The sequence below is a fragment of the Mollisia scopiformis genome (assembly GCF_001500285.1).
Source record: "Mollisia scopiformis unplaced genomic scaffold LY89scaffold_8, whole genome shotgun sequence".
NCBI classification, from domain to species: Eukaryota; Fungi; Ascomycota; class Leotiomycetes; order Helotiales; family Mollisiaceae; genus Mollisia; species Mollisia scopiformis.
The window spans coordinates 41671-61215 of NW_017263588.1; the positions used below are offsets into that span (position 1 = coordinate 41671).

Genomic DNA, 19545 nt, shown 5'->3' on the forward strand with positions numbered 1-19545 from the left:
TTCCTCAGGAATGGATCAATGGGCTTATTGAGCAGCAGGACTTCTGGGTACACGACTTAATTAAGCGATGTGGCTGGTCTACAGCTAATTAATTAATAAAATTCATGATTCTGATGCCCTGAACGCACGGACTTTTGTCCCCATGTTCGTTAGGATCTAGCTCACAAGCTACAGGCTCTGGCTCAGGAAACTCGGGATCAGAGACCACAGTGAGTGATAAAGGCAACAGTGGAGGCTCCCAGACTACAGGCGGCAGCGGAGGAGGGTCGAATAGCGCATCTGCTGGGAATGGAAATGGGGGTGGATCTGAAAGCACGGCTGCTGGTGCGGGATCAAAAAGTTCCCAAACCACAGGTGTGGGGGTGGGGTCCGGAGGGAACGGAATTACCATCACATCTCAACCATCGTCAACAATAGCCCCCATCTTCACAGCTAAAGGAGTGACATTCACGGGAGACTCAGCCACTGGCTTCCTCATTGGAAGCTTAACTCTTACACCAGGTGGCACCGTTGTTGTCTCTGGCTCGGGGACAGCCTCACTCATAACATACGTCCTTCCCACGTCTGGCTCTGCAGTAATTGTCAACGGAGTTACAGAAGCCTTGTCGAGCAAGACCGTAGCAGCAGCTACTACGACCCCATTCATTGTAATTGGTTCCTCGACCTACATCGCCAATTCAGCTTATGAGTATGTGATTGAAAGCCAGACATTGACGGCTGGGGGTGTTGTGACAGCAAGTGGAGAAACGTTAAGTCTGGCTTCGGGAGGGCAGACAGTGGTGGTTGTCAGTGGTACAAGCACCAAGACGGAAAGTCTGGGTGGCATCATCGCAAGTGTGGGAGGATTCAAGACTGGGACTGCGACACCAAGCTATATCACCGCTTCTAAAGGAGGTCTATCGAAAATTCTGGATTTCTGGGTGTTGACCGCTGCAATAGGCACGGGCTTGGCGGCTGCCTGGCCACTGTAATGATTATGTTTACGATTAACACGCACATAGGCGAAGATGCTTTTGTATATAGAGATTGGAGATAGATAATGTTTGATGCACCAATGAATACGATCTAAGATTAGCCCTCCGCTGAGTGGTATGCCTTGTGCATTTTGGCGATAGTCGCTTTAGAGCTCAGGAATAATGCATTGGCATGATTTCAAGGCAGACTTGAGCTTCAAATACTGGTAATCTCGATCATAAGCGAACGACTTCTTGAAGCAAAGGGAAGTACGATCTGAAGCTTTCTTGGGACTCGGAAAGCGCGAACTTCATTGCATTCTGTCAAGCATAGTGTTTCGATAAGGCCATTCCAGTCAATGACCGATGAAATTCACTGAGAAAAACAAGTGTGCCGAAAAGGGGAAGACTTATTGCCGGCTAATCACCTATCTCTCTCTCTGTTCTCCCTTGGTCCTCACTCATTTACTCCGTCCTTTGCCCTTTCGTTTCGCTTTCATAAATTCAAGATGTATAAACTCAAGCGAGCTGTGGACTTCTCCCGTTTTAGCCATATCCCTAATCTTAGTACGAGACGATGTGTTCTTCAGGATCTGCCTTTCCCAAGCCTCGTCCAGTGGAGTTTCTTCCTCCAAATAATCCTCCCGGAACTGTAGATCCCAAGGGAAGACCCCGTTCTTCCCCTTCCACTTCTTGTCACGTGATGGCTGTGCATCAGCGTCGAAGTCAGAGCAAGTTTTGCGCAGCTCTGCCAAACTATCCTTCTGCGTCTTGGTGCCTTCTCGGTGTGGTTGTAAGCAGTTCACGAGATCGGCTGCAAGCTTGCGGAGCTTCGAGTCCTTCTTCGTAACTCTGTATACGGATTTGAGACTGGCAGCGGTCATCCAGTTCCTTTTTTCGTCTCTGTAGTCTGATATGATAGAAGTCTTCATACAGAAATTTTGGAAGGATGGCGCTTGAAGAAATTGACCCATTGTCCATATATGTTCTGCGGACGTATTCGGGTCGATTTTTGGAGCCTGCAGAAAGTCGCCAGAATACATCCATGAAATGAAGTCCGCAAAAAGTGCGGGCTTTATTTCTGGCAACTCCAACTCTTCTTCGTCCGGTTCTGCTGCGTCTTGAATTCGTGTGCCAGCCTCACCTGAAAGGAGGGTAAGCACATCCCGATGGACTTCAAAGACCTGCATTTGTTCGCCCTCGCCAACGGCGACATTGATAGTCTTGCTACCGACCATAACTCTTCACGAGATTAGCATTGGAAAGTTCTGACAGGTTGCTTAAAACATACTTCGCAATGATGGTGATGTGATCAATAATGTCGGCTATTTGCAGGAATTCCTCACATTGCTTGGGTTCTGTATGATCTGCAGTGTCGCAGTCGCAGTCGATTTTCTTCCCTGGCGCAACCATCGTTTTCGAATCTAAAAACGCTCTCAGCATGAAGCCTCAACGGAAGTCTGGAATAATATGTAGGAACTTACTGATCCTACAATGGCTCTCTCAAAGTATCGATGGACTTGAGGAATTGATAGTTGTCGAGGAAGAAAGTAGAATTACTATATACCACTGAAAAACAAAAGATAGAGTCTCGCACAAGGCGGCCATCTCTGCCTCGGCGCTATTGGCTGTAGCCCTGGCTCACACGTTATGGGTGATGCAGTGTATGATTCTCGCGAAATCGCTGATATTCGACCTTTCATCGTCCTTGAAAGGCAACTGCTTTCGAGTCTCTCCTTTCAGACTAACAGACAAAGCTTTACTCGTCACAAATTCTCATCACGATACTAGCTTCATCATTCGACCATTTGCTTTCAAACGATTGATCCTTCCTTTTCGAGTCCTATAAATGCAGTTCAGTTCCACTCGTATATTTCCGGCGCCTCATTGTCCGGCAAGCTATACCGTCAGCCTTGTTTTCCACTTTCGAAGCCTCTTTGATTCTCGAACGATCAGTCAAAGGCAAGAGTCGCTTAGGTCGCTCTGCCAAATGCCATACACAGAAGCAAATGGATCGTTCACCAACTTTGCATGTAGGTAAAAGTGTATCCTAGCTGGAATCCATTGTGCTCGAGACTTGAGATCCAAGCGAGGCGATTCCATGCAATCGTTGCATCATCCTATTGAGCTTTGATCAACTCACCGGCATTATTTTGGCTCCTCCGTATGGTTCTATACAAAAGTCGAATCGGACACAGGCCGGATGCGGCGACGTGTAGTCACATTGGAAATATTTTGCGATACGCCACATTTCTATTTTCTATCTTTGGGTGGAAATATGCCAGCACATTCTGTGTAAGTCAGAAGTTGCAGATAAATGGGGGTTGTGGGTCCTAAGCGAGCGAGTGAAGCCGACCAAATATCTCGCTGTTCTTACGTGGTCCAACCACATATTATTCGTCACTTAACGACGAGGCGTGTCAACTCACTTTCATGTTCTGAACTGAATACTGGTCCGCCAATCCTCATAGTAAGGCATCAAATCGAAAGAATCATCTCACATTTCAGGAGCTGTCCGGATACGACTTACCATTTCTAGACCCAAGTGGGCACCTTCATTCTGTATATAATCCGTACAGACTTTGTCGATATCCTTCTTGCGCACTTCATCTTTGTATCAGTTTAAATTCCATACTTTGTTCACTCTCTAACCATGGCACCTCTTGACGATGCAGAACAATACTTTGGAAAACCAGGAGAGATCATCGTGTGTGGTCTTTCAGGTGCTAGAACCTATCCTCGAATGGGAAACCAAAACCAACAGACTCCAGAATCTCCTCGAACTGTAAGATCAGCATGCCGACCTTCTCTTCTCTGAGTATATGCTGACAAAGGTCCGTCTTACAGGTCGAGATGAGATACCCTCCTTCACCTCCGGTATCCCAACGAAACTCGGGATATGGCTCTGTTGCCGGAAGCTACCAGCAAAGTAGCCCCTCTCGATATGAAGCCCCGGAACAGTATCCGAGCTATACAAACCAAGCTACATATGGACAGTCATCGGCTGGTTCTTCATACTCCTCTCCTCGCCAATACCCAGCCAAGTCTCAGGGATTCTATGAATCTTCTAGCTCTTCGCGCTATTATTGATGTTAGTATTTATCAAGAATTCTCAACCATGAATAAAGGTAGTAGTGTTGTTCCATGAATGTCAGCTAACGGACATAGACTGTCGACCTTGGAGGACGCCTGGTTCTCGCTGATTCTTACTTGGGATCATAGAGAACTTTGGAATTTTGAATTATTTGAACTTTGTGGAGATTTCAATATTAGATAGACATACTTGACTACCAATTACATACGAGAAATAGAAGATTCAATGCCAAGCATTTAAATTAGCCACGTGACACAATGATGGTACCTAACTCCCTTGTAAATTGATAAGAGCTGTGACATAGGGATAGTCTGGAGGCCTTTCCATCTCAATTTGAGTCACTTTAGCTTGTATTGTTGTATCATCAGATTACCAGGTAATTTCCTTTCCAATGTATCGTTTCCAAACATGTGATTCTCTTACCCCACGCGATTGCGGCTGAGACCATCCTTCGGATCTTATCAGCATAACCCAATTCAACGAGACGTTATTCCAACTGCTCAGTACCTTCATTACCTGAGACCATTTGAAATCTTTCAGTCAATCAATCGTCGCCCTCAAGCCCGCTGAGAACCCGCCGCTCCCCGCTCCGCCACAATGTGCGAAACCACCTCAATCACCCTCGAAGTCCTAACAACAGGATCCCTGCGTTGTCGTCCCTCAATGCTTTCCCAGCCCGCCACCCGCTCCATCTTTCTTCGTCGACTTCGAGTAATAACAGATACGTCCTGGTCGCAATACATCCCCATCCACGTGTTCCTGATCTCACATCCCGAGGGGTACATTTTGTTTGATACGGGAATGAGTCCGAACTGTAACGATTGGGGATACTTCCCGCTTTGGATGCCAACTTTCAGGATGACGGCTCAGATGTTGATTGATAATGAGGAGGGAGTAGGAGAACAGTTGAGGAGTAGAGGCATTGTGATTGGTGGGGAGGAGGCGGGAGTGGGAAGTGGGAATGGGAAGAAGTTGAAAGCTGTGGTTGTCAGCCATCTGCATCACGATCATGCTGGAGGCTTGAATGACGTTGTACCTGGTGCCCCAGTCTTTGTCACGAAAGAGCATTGGGAATTTGAGAATGAAGATCGACTAAATGCTCTGATCGATGGTGCCGTCCCAGAACGCTGGCCTAAGGACTGGACTCCTAATTTTCTTGAGCCTTCCGGTCCGCCAATCGGTCCTTGGGAGAAGAGGTATCCAATTACGAGTGATGGGAGGATAGTGGCTGTCGATACACCAGGTCACAATCCTGGGCACGTTAGCTTGATTGTGTACGGGGATGAAGCGACATACTTCTTGACGGGAGATGCAACGTACAGTCTCGAATCACTTGACAAAGAGGAAACAGACGGGGTAATTAGTACCCCGTTGATAGCGGTAGAGAGTGTGAAGAAGATTAAGGAGTTTTGTCGTGGGACGAAATGCGTCGTTTTGCCGAGTCACGACAGAGAAACGATCAAGAGGGCGAAGGAGAAAGAAGTTTATGTACCGACGACATTATGACGAGGAGGCTGAAAACTGTTGTACACCCGATCTCCGAAGTCCGGAGGAGATGTTCTAGTGACAGTTGCACAACGAGGCGGATTTTCGTCCGACGAAGTTCCGAGTCAAGTTACAGTACCGTTTTCGTATCCGTTTTGGTGTATGCCGAAATTCTGTGAGGGGTAGAGTCTCGAATTGTTCCTAATTGTACCCTTAGGTCTTCTCTCTGTTGCGAGTCCTCCATAGCAGCAGTGAGCAACCCTCTGTCAAATTCGTCGTGAGGGCGTCCACCCTCGTAGAAGTGAGTGGCTAATCACAGCAAATTTTATCACTGTCTCATTTTAGACCGACTGTCTCACAAAAACCTATCTCTATTCGTAAATTCATGTCATGAAGCTATGTACCAAAGTGCTACCAGAATGTATACTTGACGCTTCACGGCTCCCGCCCCTATCTCCCAAACTGCCCCCTCCTTTCATTCCCTACGTAATCCCAAACCATTGCAAATCCACACTTTCATGAACCGGCACAGTATGCCCAACACCCACAGCACTATACGCTAAGAACTGATCACCATCCCCAAAAACCATCTGCGTATACCCCGTCTGCGGCGAATTCGTCAAATTCTTATTCCAAGAAACGCCAAAAACACCCTCCCACTCCTTGATCTCCTCTCCAAGATTCGGATAATTGACAAACGTATCCGCTGTCCCATGCCAAACCTGGAATTTGGGATACGTTCCATTATAAGTCGGATACATAGCTTTCACGACTGATTTCCATTGATCTGATGTCTTTACGACTTTACCGTCCGCGCAAGTAGGATCTGCTGTCTGGGGAGAACTGCCAGGACTTCCCGCCAGACAGCCTGCTGCAACGCCGGAGTATCCAGAGGCAGCTGCAATCATGTCGGGGTAAGTGGCTACCATGACGTTGGTCATCATTGCTCCAGAAGAAGTCCCTGTTACAAAGACTTTCTTGGGATCAGCGTTGTATTTGTCGATGGTGTACTTGAGCATGTTCGCTAATCCGTTCGAATCCCCGCCGCCGTCGTGAGTGAGCGTTTTGGTGGTTGCGACGTCCCAACAATTGTTATCGTGCCCCGCGGAGGGAAAGATGACTATGAAGCCGTTTGTGTCTGCGAGTGAAGCATATTTGGTTTGCTGGTAGTAGCCAGTGCCTGTTCCTCCGCAGGGGTGAAGTGCGAGAATTACGGCTGGCGAAGTCGCGAGTTTAGTGGGAACATAGATGGACATCTGAAGTTTGGTGGGGTTGGATCCAAAATCCGGGACAGAGACAAGGACATTTTGTGCTCCATTTGTCTTGTCGAAGCAGAATAGGAGAATAGTGAAAAGGAAGGCGACGGAGAGCATAGCTGCGACTGGAACGCAAAGGTTGCGACGTCTAGTCGTGTGAATCATTTTCGGGGATGACTGAGTGAAATATATGAAAAGGATGAAGTATGGAAACAGCCGTCATATTTCGAGGACTACATGGGAATTTATGCAGACCACATGGTTGTTGGTGCTACTCTGTGGGACAATAGATAAGTACTTCGTCATCTGATGTATGGCAAAAACAATTCCTGAAATAGCACTGCTGGAGTACGAACAAATGATTGGAGCTCTAGCATAAGTAAAAATTGTTGAACCACGACTGCCAGAAAATCGGTTGCAAGCTATAAATTGTTGTGTAGACATTTGAATTTGATCCTGACCATCCTAGGAAATAGAATTGCATAGTGCGTTCAGCCTCAGGGGATGTGGATAAATGTAAAATCGATGTGGGGTACATGTGGCCGGGAATGCTTTCGGCAGCTAGATCAGTAGGGTCCCTAGTTGTAAAGTGTCCCAGTATGATTTGAAGAAACACATGATATGATGATTGATCTCCCTTCGCTTTTCGTCCTTTGTTTAGCAACGCCCCGCTTACTTCCGCAAGGTAAATTGTAACATCAGATCCCCCAAGCCAACCGTGAAGTAGTCCTCAGTCTTGTCCAAGAGAGTTGATCCATCTTCGCCTGGGGCGAATGAGACATTGAACTGTGTAATGAGGAGAGCTGTAACGGTCCGAAGTTCTATCAGAGCGAGATTCTTGCCTATGCATCCGTACCGACCTGCGAAGTTGTCAATAATGAGAACAAGAAGAAGTCAATTCACATACCAACTGAGAAAGGAGCAAATGCAGTTTTGTTGTAGATCAACTCGGGCTTGCTGTACCAGCGTTCGGGTATGAACTCATTTGGACGTGCCCACGCTTTCGGTGCTGCTCAAGTGTCAGTCTCAGACCCATCGGCGAAAGAGATTGACGCCGATCCGAAATTACACTTACATCTCCCCATAGTCCATAAAGGTACTGCAACAATTGTGTCTCCTGGTATTCTTGTCTCGCCAATCGTTATACCTTCTGGAGGTGTCAACCTCGAAAGCCCAGAGGGTACCGGAGGATGAAGTCTTAAAGCCTCGTTGATCATGCCATTGAGATACTCGGCGTTGCCAAGATCCTTGGTATCGAAGCTTCCATCTGGTTGTATGAGGGGCTCCAGTTCTTCTCGAAGCTTGTCGGCATGCGCAGGTTCTCTAGCTATGTGGTAAAACAGATGGGTTAGGGTCGCAGCAGTAGTGTCACTTCCGGCCACAATGACCAGTCTTGAGTCTCCGACAAGCCACATGTGGTCTCTGACTGGATCCGGATCCATGGGTTCTGCTTCTAACAGCCAAGACATGATATCGCGATCCTTAACTTCCATCTTGCGGGTGGTTAGCCGAGAACATTTCACTCAACGACATTACCAACCTGTTTTCTCTTCTCGGCTTGCTCTTCGCACCAACTAACCCATCTCTGATATGCGGAACCGAGACCAGGTATTCTCGTGAAAAGCATTATGAGCCACGGCATTGGTGAAAAGATACCAATTGGTCTTTGGCCTTCAGCCAGCAGTTTGATAGCAAAATGCTTCTCGCCCGTCTTTAGCATGTCGAAAGGACGTCCGAAAGCAAGCTGACCCATGACATCGAAGGAGTAGTAATTGAACCACAAGCTTGCATTCAAGGGCTTTCCACCGAAAGATTTGATTCGGTCGATAAGGAGTTTGGCGAACTCTTTGACTTTTGGTTCATATGCATCGAGAGCTGCCTTGAAGTTAGTAATTTCTCTGGACATTTTATCAGATATGTTACCTTTCATGCTGAAACCTCGATCCCACACACGTCGTCTTTTATCATGCTGTGCTCGGTCCCTACACTGATGCATACTGACAAGTGGATCACCGCCATCATACCATGGCGCTTTAGTGCAGGCGGACCTCGCTCCCATGATTGCTTCCACCGCATCAGGGTCCACAACAGACAGCTCGCCAGGGCCGATTCGAACAAAGTCCCCATACTCATTATGCCATCTGTCTAGCCTCTTGTAGTTGTCGTAGTTCCCAAGCTGGGCAACGTGCCAGAATTTGCTGAGCTTCGCAAGTGGTGGACCTGGAATTGAGCCTAGACGGTGGAAAAAGGCTCGATATATGAGCATGCTGGCCCATAATGAGAAGAGGTACGAAGCTGCGAGGGTGAGTGTGGTGAGTGATGCTTCGGCAATATTAAACTTCCCAAACCGAATAAGGGCCACGAAAAGGATGGTCGGTATAAGGAAAGTGAGTTGTGCCAGCCTGACAACTTGTTTATGATGCTCGCCACGGATGAAGTAGAGCAAATGAGAAAGGACACCAGAGCCAGCTGATAATGCCGCCCAGCGAGGGAGATCTGGTACGACGTCCATGTTGAACGTTCTTTCCCCAACCAGACAATGCTCTGTGAAAATATGTTCTGTAGCAAATTATATAGAGGTGGAAAAGGAAGTTGCAGAATGCACTGAATATGTAGCAACAAAGAAGAGATGAGAAAGTAGGAAAGAGATGTCTCTATCAATGTAACTAGTTGTACCAAGCTGAAGGAGAGACTAAGTCCACACTTGCGTGCTTAGCTATGGATAGTTCAGGTCTCGATGCGGGGGAAGTATGCGGGGTGCCGCTCTCCTCGGCTGCCCGAAAGTTTAAATTAGGCGATCCTGTCCAGCCCCTTTCCGAGGAAAGGACAGCCGGAATAGCCAAGGTTTAGCGGCCCAGACACTTTTGGCGTCGATCGGGTACGATAGTATATCTGCATTTGTACATGATGCCTGCTAGGAGTACGCATCAGAGTTCGAGGGGTATGCAAGGTTTATATCGGGGAGCCGGTTACTGCAAAAGAGTAACTGGGCTGGGGAACAAAACTATTTGACCTTATGTCTCAAGAGCCTCGGTGCTTCTGGATATCGTTGGAGAGTGTCTTGGACTTTAAGGAAACCTATATGAAATACTGGCTTTGGGATCCCAAGATCTATGACTCTCGCCATCGTCTCTATGATAGGTACAATGATAGCCTCAATGAATTGCAGCCATTGCTTCAGCTGGTGACCTGGAAACCGGATAATTTCAAGGTAGTCACGTGACATGAGCATCAAGAAGTCTTCCAACGTTGTTGTGTTGTTTGCAGGCACCAACGAGGAGAGCTTCTCGATCCAACGGAGCATAGCGAATGCGAAGGTCTGAAAGGTCTTGCTCTAACGTCTCGCTCGTCTCCTTCGCAGTGTCGTATGTATCATGTGACGAGACTCAGTTCCTGAGCATTTGAGCAATGAAGAATGCCTCGCATCTTGCTCCCCATACAACTATATCTGCCAGGTGTGCTTGTCGGACTCTCGTGTTGGATAATCTTGTTGGAAGGAGATGCGATGTTGGTGCCACAAGATGGATGGATGGTGCTTGGTCATTCGGTCTCAGGGCCTATCGTTTCAATTCTCGCAGCTCATCCTGCTCATGCTGTCATGATGATATGCCAAGGAGGTTGAAACAATCTAAAGGTCCCAAGCACCGTCTCAAGCAGTCGGACGTAAGGTTGAAGTAAATATATATCTCAGTCAGGTTCGGCGGGTTTCTCAGGCCGGTTGAGCTTGTGCCTCGCTCAGTCCCGCATGTGTTCCACTATTTATTGACAACTTTCTTTCTTGTCGTGCGATGATCATCATGCTGCGCCCGAACTTGCCAAGCGGTGTGTCTGCCGGTGTTGGTTGTCCTCAAATATGTTGGATGTGGTTGGTGTTTGGGTGGGGCTGGAGGAATAATGCCCCGGATGTCTGAAGTGCAGCAGCTAATTCGGCCGTACGAAGGAACACTAAGGTTGGATATACTGGGGCAAGCCTATGCACCCAATGATTTCTTTGGTGTTTGCACACGCATAACTAACGATGCGGGAGGAATTCGTACCATGCAAACGCATCATAAGTTTCTTAGTGGGTGAAGGTAGGCCAACTTACGTCCGCACTCTTCAACCCCTGGTCTCTGGGTTTGTGTGCCCCCAAACGCGATGGTGCCGTGAAGGAGTATATCAGCCGCACTGCCCCGCGCAGAGGATTCACCATCAGCCTGGAAGCATAATACTTCGAACAACTCCTTCTCCCTTAAAGAAATTCAAAGTTCGCTTCACAACAATAAGTTCTTTGAACCAAAATCACCACAACCCAGACAACCCAAGATGGCGGCCACAATGGATATCAAGCCCATCCTCCCACCTACGGCGTCGAAAGTATCGGATATTAGAATATTCTCTCCCGAATTCAACAAGACCGTAAGTAGATCAGATGCTTCACTCGTTCTCGATCTGACCTGTGAAGGCTCTACGCAATAATATGAGCATGGGCACGATTCTCCTCATCGGTGCCAGTTTCCAAGCTATTCTCGCTCTGCTCCCCATTCCACGCATCTACAGTGGCTTGCCAGCGGTTTTCATGCTCGTCCTCAAGATCACGGATACAGTTCTTATCACGTACAACATCAAGGCAAATCCATATCTGAAGAATATGCTGCCCAAGAAGACCACTGCCCAACCTCTGGATCTTAATGGAAACTTTTCCGGAGCAGGAAAACAGAAGATCGCCGTTCTCCTCTTGGGTGCAAAGAGCAACCACCCATTGGGGTTCTTTGCACCAGATTTCGGCAAAGTTGGGGGCTATCTGAAGAAAATGAGTGATCTGCTTGAGGACGACCACACTCAAGAATCCGGCTGTAAGTTCCCGCCTGGACCAAGCTATGTCACATGAATTAATATAAATGCAGTCCTTGGTCAATCATGTCTGAACAAGACTGACAAGAACGGTGCTAATGAGTTTGTTTTCATCTCATATTGGCGCAGTCTTGAAGATGTTCACCGATTCGCTCACGGTAGCCTTCACCGCGAAGCATGGACATGGTGGGAGTCTACGCTCAAGAGACACAACTACATCGGATTCATGCATGAGGTCTATGAGGCTCCAGCTGGTTCGTATGAGGGCGTCTACATTAATTTCCAGCCAAGTTTGCTGGGAGCTACGACTTATCTGAAGAAAGACGGAAAGATGGTTGCAGGAGAAGTCAGGCCAGAGTATATCAACCCTCTGGTTGATGCGAACAAAGGCCCGATGAGAACAAGCAACAACCGAAGAGGCTTGAAGGACAGAAAGGATATTGCCGATGAGATGTTCAACGAGAACAATGCCTATGAAACGGTTGGCACCCTCGGTGGAACGAAAGAGGCGTAAGGTGGAGAGCAAGGGTCATCTTGGAGGCGTTGGGCGAAGTCGTTTTTCACCAGGGACGGATTAGGGATTCCATAGCATCTCCTGCATAATCTGAGCGAGCGTTTGTGTTGCACACCATGAATTTGATGAGACTTCTTCAGTATCCCACTCGCATAGCACCTCGCATGCACGTGTTTCACTGCACGTAAGAACAAAATCACTCCTCACGACCTGTCGAAGACGTTGAGCTTTTCTTGGGACCTTGGAGGAGCACAACAGTATCTCGAGCTTTATGTGTAGGAGAGACACCACCAGTCTTGGCATTTCAGCCCCTTTTTCATCGCGATCGAAGATTAAGCATAAGGGTCTGGTGGGGAAGCAAAGCCTCATTCAAGGTGAGTTAGCGTATCTCGGCTACGCTGTGGCTTGCACTCGACCAGACGTTGTGATGCGTCTGCAACCGGAAACTGGCGAAACTGGCATCTTCAATTGACAAACCGTCACTTCATGGCCAGCTCAGTCATGATCAACAACAATCGAGGATCCTGTTGATGTCGAGAACCGTAGAGGCATTGGGCCTCAAGCTCGCATCCCGAATACCGTCCGCTCGTTATAGCCCCCGATGTCTTGGGACCTGCTAAAGAGGTTCATCGAATCCGATGTCTTCAACCAAGATCCCTTCCTTTCTGTCGCATACCTCTCGTAAGGAATTTGTTGCTCCACTGGATTCACGGAACTAATGCTATAGCACAGGAGATACGCCGATCATGTCGGAATTCATTATGTCCTCTGTTCGAAGTTACGACAATTCAGCTACGAAGAAATTGAGTTTTTCCTCCCACAACTCTGCCATCTTATTATCAGTGTCGACAACGAGTCGATGGCGCTGGAGGAGTTCATTCTAGATTTATGCGAAGAGTCGGTGAATGCTGCACTGCTTGTGGGTTCCGTGAATGTCCGAGGGGAAGCATTGAAGTGCTAATACGACGAAATAGACATTCTGGTTATTCCAGACCTATCTCCACGACCTATCTGCGAACCCGCAATCCGAAGCCTTCAAAACTTGCCGGAGGATATATAACAAGGTGCAGCATATTGTGTTCGGGCTTGCGGAACCTGCCAGACATGAGAAGATTAAGGAGAATGTACTGCCTGTCACCGTGTTGGCCAGCTTTGTCCTTGCCAGTGTAGCAGTTCCATTTCTCCCAAGATGGGCGGGACCATTAGCTATAGCTCAGGCACGGAAACCTCAGCCTCAAGGAGATGTTATTTCGGATGCAAGCCAGACGCAACAGAAGATTGTGCGTAGCCATACAACCACACCTGGATCCACACGGACGAAGAGAGCAAAGGAGGCAAGCAGAGTATCAAGTGTACCTACAAATGGAAGCATACCAACGGAAGCTCGACCGAAATCTGTTCGAACAGCTTCCCTTACCAGACCACAGTCTTCTGGTACCGATTCTGTCCGAACGCAGCCAATACATCCGAAGCCCCGTCCAGCACACCTTGAATTGAGTACTTCTGATCCTAGACTCAGTTCATCATCTTTACCTCTACCCGAATCGAGATCACCTAAAATGACAGCTACAAGGCCAACGACTCCTGCTACAGCTAGTTTGACAATGTCACAGCGTCCTATCGAGAATACACACAGGAAACATTCACATCAAACCCGACCACTTACACCATCTGCATTATCCGACGCTCAGAAAGTCAAACTATTAAGACAGAATTATTTTCGATGCGAGACACAGTTCATTACAGCTTTAGAGGATATTTCCAATCGTCTAGTAATGGTCCCCAAACCAGCCCGGCTCAGTGCTCTACGTGCTGAGCTTGCTCTTATTGCCCAAGATCTACCAGCTGAGGTTGACATCCCCGTTATCTGTCCAGCGACATTAGTCGATGGTGTTCCGAGCAAGAGCCGTCACCATCGCATCGTTCGACTCAATCCCGCGGAGGCTACAGTGTTGAACAGTGCAGAGAAAGTGCCTTATCTACTTCTGGTTGAGATACTTCGTGATGATTTCTCGTTCGATCCTGCAGCAGCTGACAATGAGACTCTACTGGGAAAGCTTCTCTCTGAACAGGGCTCTAGCCGGAAAAGAATTTTTGATTTGTCAGAATCAGCACAACTCCAACACGAGACCAAATCGAGCGAAGCTATCCCTGACAGCGTTTTTGAGCCTACCTCAGGAGACCTCGGAAGTTCTCCTCTGATCAAAGCCGTTGATGAAACTCCCAAGCCGAAGGAGAATGTTCCACCTTCTCATCCTCCTCGACTGTCAAGTGGCGCAACGACTCTCTCGACAGTATCTGGACTTGCAACACCCAGGACATCGGGAGCTTCAACTTCTAGATCCAGTAGTCCAGGCCGGAAAATGACTCTGCCCAGTCATGGAAGATCTGGCGCTGCAGATCAACCGGATTTTGGTGCATTGGCGACACATATGAGGACCGCGTCACAGATGTTAGCCCAATTAGAGTCTACAGGCGGAAAGAGACCTAAGCATGAAGTCGCAGCGATCCGTGCGAAGATTATAGCTAGCATGCAAAGCTTGGAAGAACAGAGTTTCGACTTGGACGATACAAATCGCGCCCCCACATTTGACACGATCATGGCCAATGCAAACTTAGCCGCTGCAAACATTAGCGCCGAGGACATAGAAGAAGAGGTATCGACTGACTCACCGCTAAATTCTGGAGCTGGAGTTGCTCGGATGGAAAACGATCAAAAAACCGGTGGTGTGCAAAGGAAAGGAGACAGGGATGATCCAAGTGCTGCAACATTTGGAGAGGCTTGGAACATGAAGAAGGAACGTATTCGAAAATCCTCACCGTATGGATGGATGAAGAATTGGGATGTTGTAAGCGTTATTGTGAAAACTGGCGCCGATTTGAGACAGGAAGCATTCGCATGTCAACTGATCCAGGTTTGTCACAAGATATGGCAGGATGCTCAGACTCCGGTGTGGGTGAAGCGTATGCGAATTTTGGTTACAGGAGAGTCTTCAGGATTGATCGAGACGATCACAAATGGAGTCTCCCTACACTCGCTCAAGCGCAGTCTAACTCTCGCCACCATCGAATCTGGTCAGAATCCACGGAGAAGAATTGCAACTTTGAAGGACCATTTTGTGAAGACATTTGGTCCACCAGAAAGCGATGCGTATAAGACCGCATGCGATGCTTTCAAGAGATCACTGGCAGCGTACAGCATAATTTCGTATGTGCTGCAGCTCAAGGATCGACACAATGGTAATGTTCTCATCGACAACGAGGGACACATTATTCATATCGACTTTGGATTTATGCTTTCGAACTCACCTGGGTCTGTTGGTTTCGAAGCTGCACCTTTCAAGTTGACCCAAGACTATGTTGATGTATTGGGAGGTGTTGGGTCGCCAGATTATGAGCACTACAAAAAGCTATGCAAGCAGGCTTTCCAAGGTAAGTTGCTAGAGTACGGGTCTCGACCGTTGGCTAACATGAGGATAGCCCTGCGACGATCCGCGGATAATCTTATCGATCTGGTCAGTATGATGGGCCGAGAATCAAAGATGCCTTGCTTTTCATACGGCGTTCAACAAGCCGTAACGAGTCTCAGGCAGAGGTTCCAATTGCAGCTCAGTGCAGATGAGGCTGAGCAGTTCGTGGAGACTGACCTCATTGGAAAGTCTTTGGGGAGCTACTACACACGATTGTAAGACTACTTCTTCACTTCCCAGTCTCGAGCTAACATGCTAGATACGATACATTCCAGTATCGTACTCAAGGTATATACTAGGTGCTTGAACGTTTGTGAATAGCTGGGATGCATCTAGATGGCGTTGGATATAGGCATTTACACGGTCCTTAGTGACCCGGTGGCTTTGTGCAAAACATTTATGTGATGGCTTCTGGAGCGATCTCATGTTGCGGCGTATCAAGGGACCTAATGGTGAGTAACAGCACTGTATGTTGCTAGATGGTCATGAATTATTTGAGATTCCCATGACTGTCATTGCTTCTTCTATTAAGCCACTTCAAATATGCTGCTTTTTGTTGTGGGCATTCAGCATGAAGCAGTATCTTCGTGCTAACAGAGCTCTTACAAGAAGATAAAGACCCATAACGTGTGCTTGGCGTTTGATCTGATTTCAAAGAGAAAGATGAATATCGAGCGCAGTAAGAAGTGATGCTCCTCGCTCTTTCCGCCTTGGTTTTGCTCTCCGGCTCGCCACTGCTTCTAAATTCCCTCGACCACAAGCAACGGCAACTCGCTCTTCCCACTCTTGAGCATGAGTATCATCTACCCTTTTGCCAGATATCTGCATACTCTTTAGTCTTGGAGCCGCTGTCATAAACCAAGATGTGCTGACTTGTCTGCAGAGGTCTTCTTTGGTCCCATATTGCTTCCAAACGACCGTAGCGAGATCTTGCCTGGACTGATCCAATTCCGCCAAGAAGGAAAGAGCAGATGGAATTGGCCTTTCCTCGCTAGTCAATGAGCTCCTACTTGCTCTTGCTTCAAAGCGTGTTAAATCGTACGAGGCTCGCGTAGCTCGACCCTTTTTGCACATACGCGCGCCATTTCAAGACTAGGCCTACTGAAGATCCCTCTGCTACTTTTGAGACGATTGTCCCGGACTAAAGGTCTACTTCGTTGCTCAGACGTCAATTTCTGAAGATCGATTTCTTTGATAGATGTCGCCGCGACGACAATCAGGCACTAGATCTATCTTCCAGACATAGATAATCTTGCACGCCCAAAAGCACCGACAGCAGAACACCTTTATATTAATCTGTGCATTTCGCTCGGTGTCCGCCTTCCTCATTGAGGCGCAAATCTCCTAGCTACGGACAGAAAGAAAATCAACAACCTGCGCTAGCAAGATATTAACAAGACATTGTTTCTTTCCAGGAAGGCGCAGGACAGCAAGCTTCGTACCATCACCTTCTTCTGGCTGATTGTCTACCAACTGGGACTGCCTTTGGATATCTGCGTCAAATACTTGACCTGCTTTTCGCGCAACGACAAAGCCGCGACGAAAGTGAGAGACCTACTTTTACTTGGCTTGCTTTTCGCACAACAGCAAGGCCGCGACGATAGTAAAAGACCTGCTTTTACATGACTTGCTTTTCGCACAACAACAAAGCCGCGACGAACGTGAGAGATCTGCTTTTCGCGCAATAGCAAGGCTGCGCCGAAAGTAAACCTGAGTCGTCCGAAAATTCACCAGCTACTCGGCTGATATCTCCAGATCTAGTAGCCTTAACTTTTCAACGTCCTACAAGACAGTCAACCATACCCACAACTTGCAAAATGCCACCAGCCAAGTCCCACAATTGGTCTCGCTTCGAGGTAAGTCAACTTATGAGATCGCTGCTTATGATCGTTGCGCTAACATATCTACCAGCTCCATACCATGCTTTGCCTCATTGCAAAGGGAGTGCACCTCGAAGAGCGAGTCAGAAGATCTGATGCCCCCGGTACTGCTCGAGTCAATGCCTACGAGAACTTCGCTACACAACTAAACGTCGCACTTCATCGCAATGACTACAAGAGTGACATCTCGAAGAGAGAGATCACCTATATGCTTGACCATCTTCTCGCCGAATATAAGCATGTTGTTGGCAAGGGTGGACTGGTTGAGCGAAATGCCGGTGGTCGTATCACTAGAGCCATGAGAATGTCGTTCGCAAGACCTGCCCGTGGTTTTAGTGGAAGCCAGACCGAGTGGGAGAATGGTCGCCGTTATGAGGTTATGACCCCGTACCTAATCAAGATGGGAAAGTTGAACCCGAAAGATCCCATGGCTGTTGAGAGGCGTGTTGTTGAGATGTCTCTTCTATCTGCTGTTAAGCTATCTCAATTTGCCACTCGCAAGCCCGCTGCTCGACGTATCCAAGCCGAAGCTGCCGCTGCTTCCCTCGAGACCGAAGCTCTGAGCTCAGGCAACATGTTCATCAACTCGACTCAAGATACCTTCGCCAACGCTTCCGCAAAGTCCCGTGTCAGCAAGAATCTCGACTGGAACGAGCCAATTCAACGTCATCTCGCTCGATCTGGTCGTTCTACTAACGCTGAAGTTTCGGATGCCAATGGCCAAGTCAATGGCGGATCGTCTCAAGCTCATGAAGCTGGTTCTATGGTTATTGATGATGACCTCGGACGTCGTCAACAAAATTACGCCGATAACATTGGCAACGAGGTTGACATGTTCCTGGATACTTTGGGTGACTCCATGCTGGTTGACAGTGTTGATCCACCCCGAGGACGTTCCCGACGCCGTCAAAACTATACCGATAACATTGGCAATGATGGCAATGATTCCGAGATGTCTGATGCACCTGCTGAGGTCTCCCCGGCTGCATTCACGGCATTCTCAACTGATCTCTTCGGAAATGGTTTGTCTCGTTAGGGGATGGATCATGGTTGAGCATATTGACCTTCTCGTTTCTGCTTGCGATTGCGCTTCTGGGCTTTGAACTAGAAGATGACTCAGCGTTCATTTGGCAAATTAGATAGATTTTGGGAAGTTGGATGACTAGCTAGGTATTTAGCTTAGTTGTCCGTAACTAATTCTATGGATTCGTCACACATTTTGATATCCTTAAGTAGTGAGTGACTTTGGAACATCTGATACTTGAGCGCGTGAACATTGAATCAAGTTCTGGCCATTGTTGGGATACTCAACTTCCTTGAAATGTCCAATGACTGTTGCACGTCTTTGAATCTTCACAATGACTGTTGTATCTTCAATAAACCAGGCTAAGACTGGACATCCTTCTACCATGTTACTCGAGGCTAATTCGAAAGCACCAAATTCCATGCCAACCCAAAGGTAGTCCAGCTCTCTTATTTCGGGACCTACATTCATTTATCCCAATATCCTTAGCAAAATCTGGACAAAATTGTCCAAAATAATTGACAACAAAAATGCCATTGACAACAGATTATATTGTTTCAATTACGGACAAATCGAGATACAAAACCTCCCACATTCTACTCTATAAAGATGAATTTTACAGACACCCGGCACCAGGCGCTAAAATGGAGTGACAGAGGTCTTGGTGTGTGTGTTTTTTTGTTTTTTTTTTGAAGTGTTGAAGAGAATTACAAAGGGAGAATCAGGTGCGTTTTATACTCACTAGGACCGTTTTATTTTCCTGTGCAGCGTGCTTGCTTTGAAAGGGTGAATGGGAAGGAGTGAATATAGTCTTCCTTTTCACAAAAAGACATATGTTCGCCTGAGAGGTTCAAATCACGACGGACATCTAAGCAGGGTCCGGCATTCAAGGTACGCGAATCTCCAAACCAGAATCTTGGAGACTCACTCACCTAAATATACAAAGCTAAGCGCTATGGATTGTTGAAAGGATGGCAGGAGGAGGACATGATCAATTTATTCGAACAGTGTGAGACCCGGGGTTCGGTCCCGATGA

The 19545-nt window shown here is 47.6% G+C and overlaps 9 protein-coding genes across 9 annotated transcripts in view; 6 read left to right on the forward strand and 3 right to left on the reverse strand.

Annotated features, from left to right (window-relative positions):
* LY89DRAFT_716658 (uncharacterized protein) overlaps nucleotides 1-1065 on the forward strand; it is a 3341-nt gene extending 2276 nt beyond the window's left edge. Inside the window, exons 4-5 of the mRNA XM_018218282.1 lie at nucleotides 175-209; nucleotides 250-1065. Of these exons, the coding sequence (XP_018073398.1) occupies nucleotides 175-209; nucleotides 250-971 (757 nt within the window). The 3' untranslated portion in view covers nucleotides 972-1065. The remainder of the gene's footprint in view (nucleotides 1-174; nucleotides 210-249) is intronic.
* Nucleotides 1066-1414: 349 nt separating this feature from the next.
* Nucleotides 1415-2366, reverse strand: LY89DRAFT_731469 (uncharacterized protein; the record flags this gene model as incomplete). The annotated part of the gene is made up of 2 exons (XM_018219573.1): nucleotides 1415-2195; nucleotides 2245-2366. 2 exons carry the CDS (start codon nucleotides 2364-2366, stop codon nucleotides 1415-1417), a joined length of 903 nt encoding a protein of 300 aa, XP_018073399.1.
* Nucleotides 2367-3353: 987 nt separating this feature from the next.
* On the forward strand, nucleotides 3354-4278 carry LY89DRAFT_683008 (uncharacterized protein). Its single transcript, XM_018214615.1, has 3 exons — nucleotides 3354-3738; nucleotides 3801-4044; nucleotides 4122-4278. Exons 1-2 carry the CDS (start codon nucleotides 3607-3609, stop codon nucleotides 4041-4043), a joined length of 375 nt encoding a protein of 124 aa, XP_018073400.1. The 5' UTR covers nucleotides 3354-3606; the 3' UTR covers nucleotide 4044; nucleotides 4122-4278.
* Nucleotides 4265-5851, forward strand: LY89DRAFT_612474 (Metallo-hydrolase/oxidoreductase). Its single transcript, XM_018210623.1, has one exon. It carries the CDS (start codon nucleotides 4645-4647, stop codon nucleotides 5551-5553), a length of 909 nt encoding a protein of 302 aa, XP_018073401.1. The 5' UTR covers nucleotides 4265-4644; the 3' UTR covers nucleotides 5554-5851.
* Nucleotides 5852-6014: 163 nt separating this feature from the next.
* Nucleotides 6015-7165, reverse strand: LY89DRAFT_773121 (PHB depolymerase family esterase; the record flags this gene model as incomplete). Its single annotated transcript, XM_018221925.1, has 2 exons — nucleotides 6015-6854; nucleotides 7145-7165. The coding sequence occupies 2 exons, from the start codon at nucleotides 7163-7165 to the stop codon at nucleotides 6015-6017; spliced, it is 861 nt and encodes a 286-aa protein (XP_018073402.1).
* Nucleotides 7166-7243: 78 nt separating this feature from the next.
* Nucleotides 7244-9485, reverse strand: LY89DRAFT_641885 (cytochrome P450 monooxygenase-like protein). Its single transcript, XM_018211733.1, has 5 exons — nucleotides 8712-9485; nucleotides 8329-8663; nucleotides 7864-8281; nucleotides 7696-7797; nucleotides 7244-7648 (listed from the first exon to the last, which is right to left on the reverse strand). The coding sequence occupies exons 1-5, from the start codon at nucleotides 9298-9300 to the stop codon at nucleotides 7461-7463; spliced, it is 1632 nt and encodes a 543-aa protein (XP_018073403.1). The 5' UTR covers nucleotides 9301-9485; the 3' UTR covers nucleotides 7244-7460.
* Nucleotides 9486-10791: 1306 nt separating this feature from the next.
* LY89DRAFT_683011 (uncharacterized protein) lies at nucleotides 10792-12268 on the forward strand. The gene is made up of 3 exons (XM_018214616.1): nucleotides 10792-11186; nucleotides 11233-11623; nucleotides 11675-12268. The coding sequence occupies exons 1-3, from the start codon at nucleotides 11106-11108 to the stop codon at nucleotides 12133-12135; spliced, it is 933 nt and encodes a 310-aa protein (XP_018073404.1). The 5' UTR covers nucleotides 10792-11105; the 3' UTR covers nucleotides 12136-12268.
* Nucleotides 12269-12736: 468 nt separating this feature from the next.
* Nucleotides 12737-15904, forward strand: LY89DRAFT_581780 (phosphatidylinositol 4-kinase-like protein PIK1; the record flags this gene model as incomplete). The annotated part of the gene is made up of 5 exons (XM_018209125.1): nucleotides 12737-12816; nucleotides 12868-13054; nucleotides 13110-15567; nucleotides 15616-15820; nucleotides 15865-15904. 5 exons carry the CDS (start codon nucleotides 12737-12739, stop codon nucleotides 15902-15904), a joined length of 2970 nt encoding a protein of 989 aa, XP_018073405.1.
* Nucleotides 15905-16942: 1038 nt separating this feature from the next.
* LY89DRAFT_475423 (uncharacterized protein) lies at nucleotides 16943-18617 on the forward strand. The gene is made up of 2 exons (XM_018207805.1): nucleotides 16943-17461; nucleotides 17517-18617. The coding sequence occupies exons 1-2, from the start codon at nucleotides 17423-17425 to the stop codon at nucleotides 18519-18521; spliced, it is 1044 nt and encodes a 347-aa protein (XP_018073406.1). The 5' UTR covers nucleotides 16943-17422; the 3' UTR covers nucleotides 18522-18617.
* Nucleotides 18618-19545: the final 928 nt, after the last annotated feature.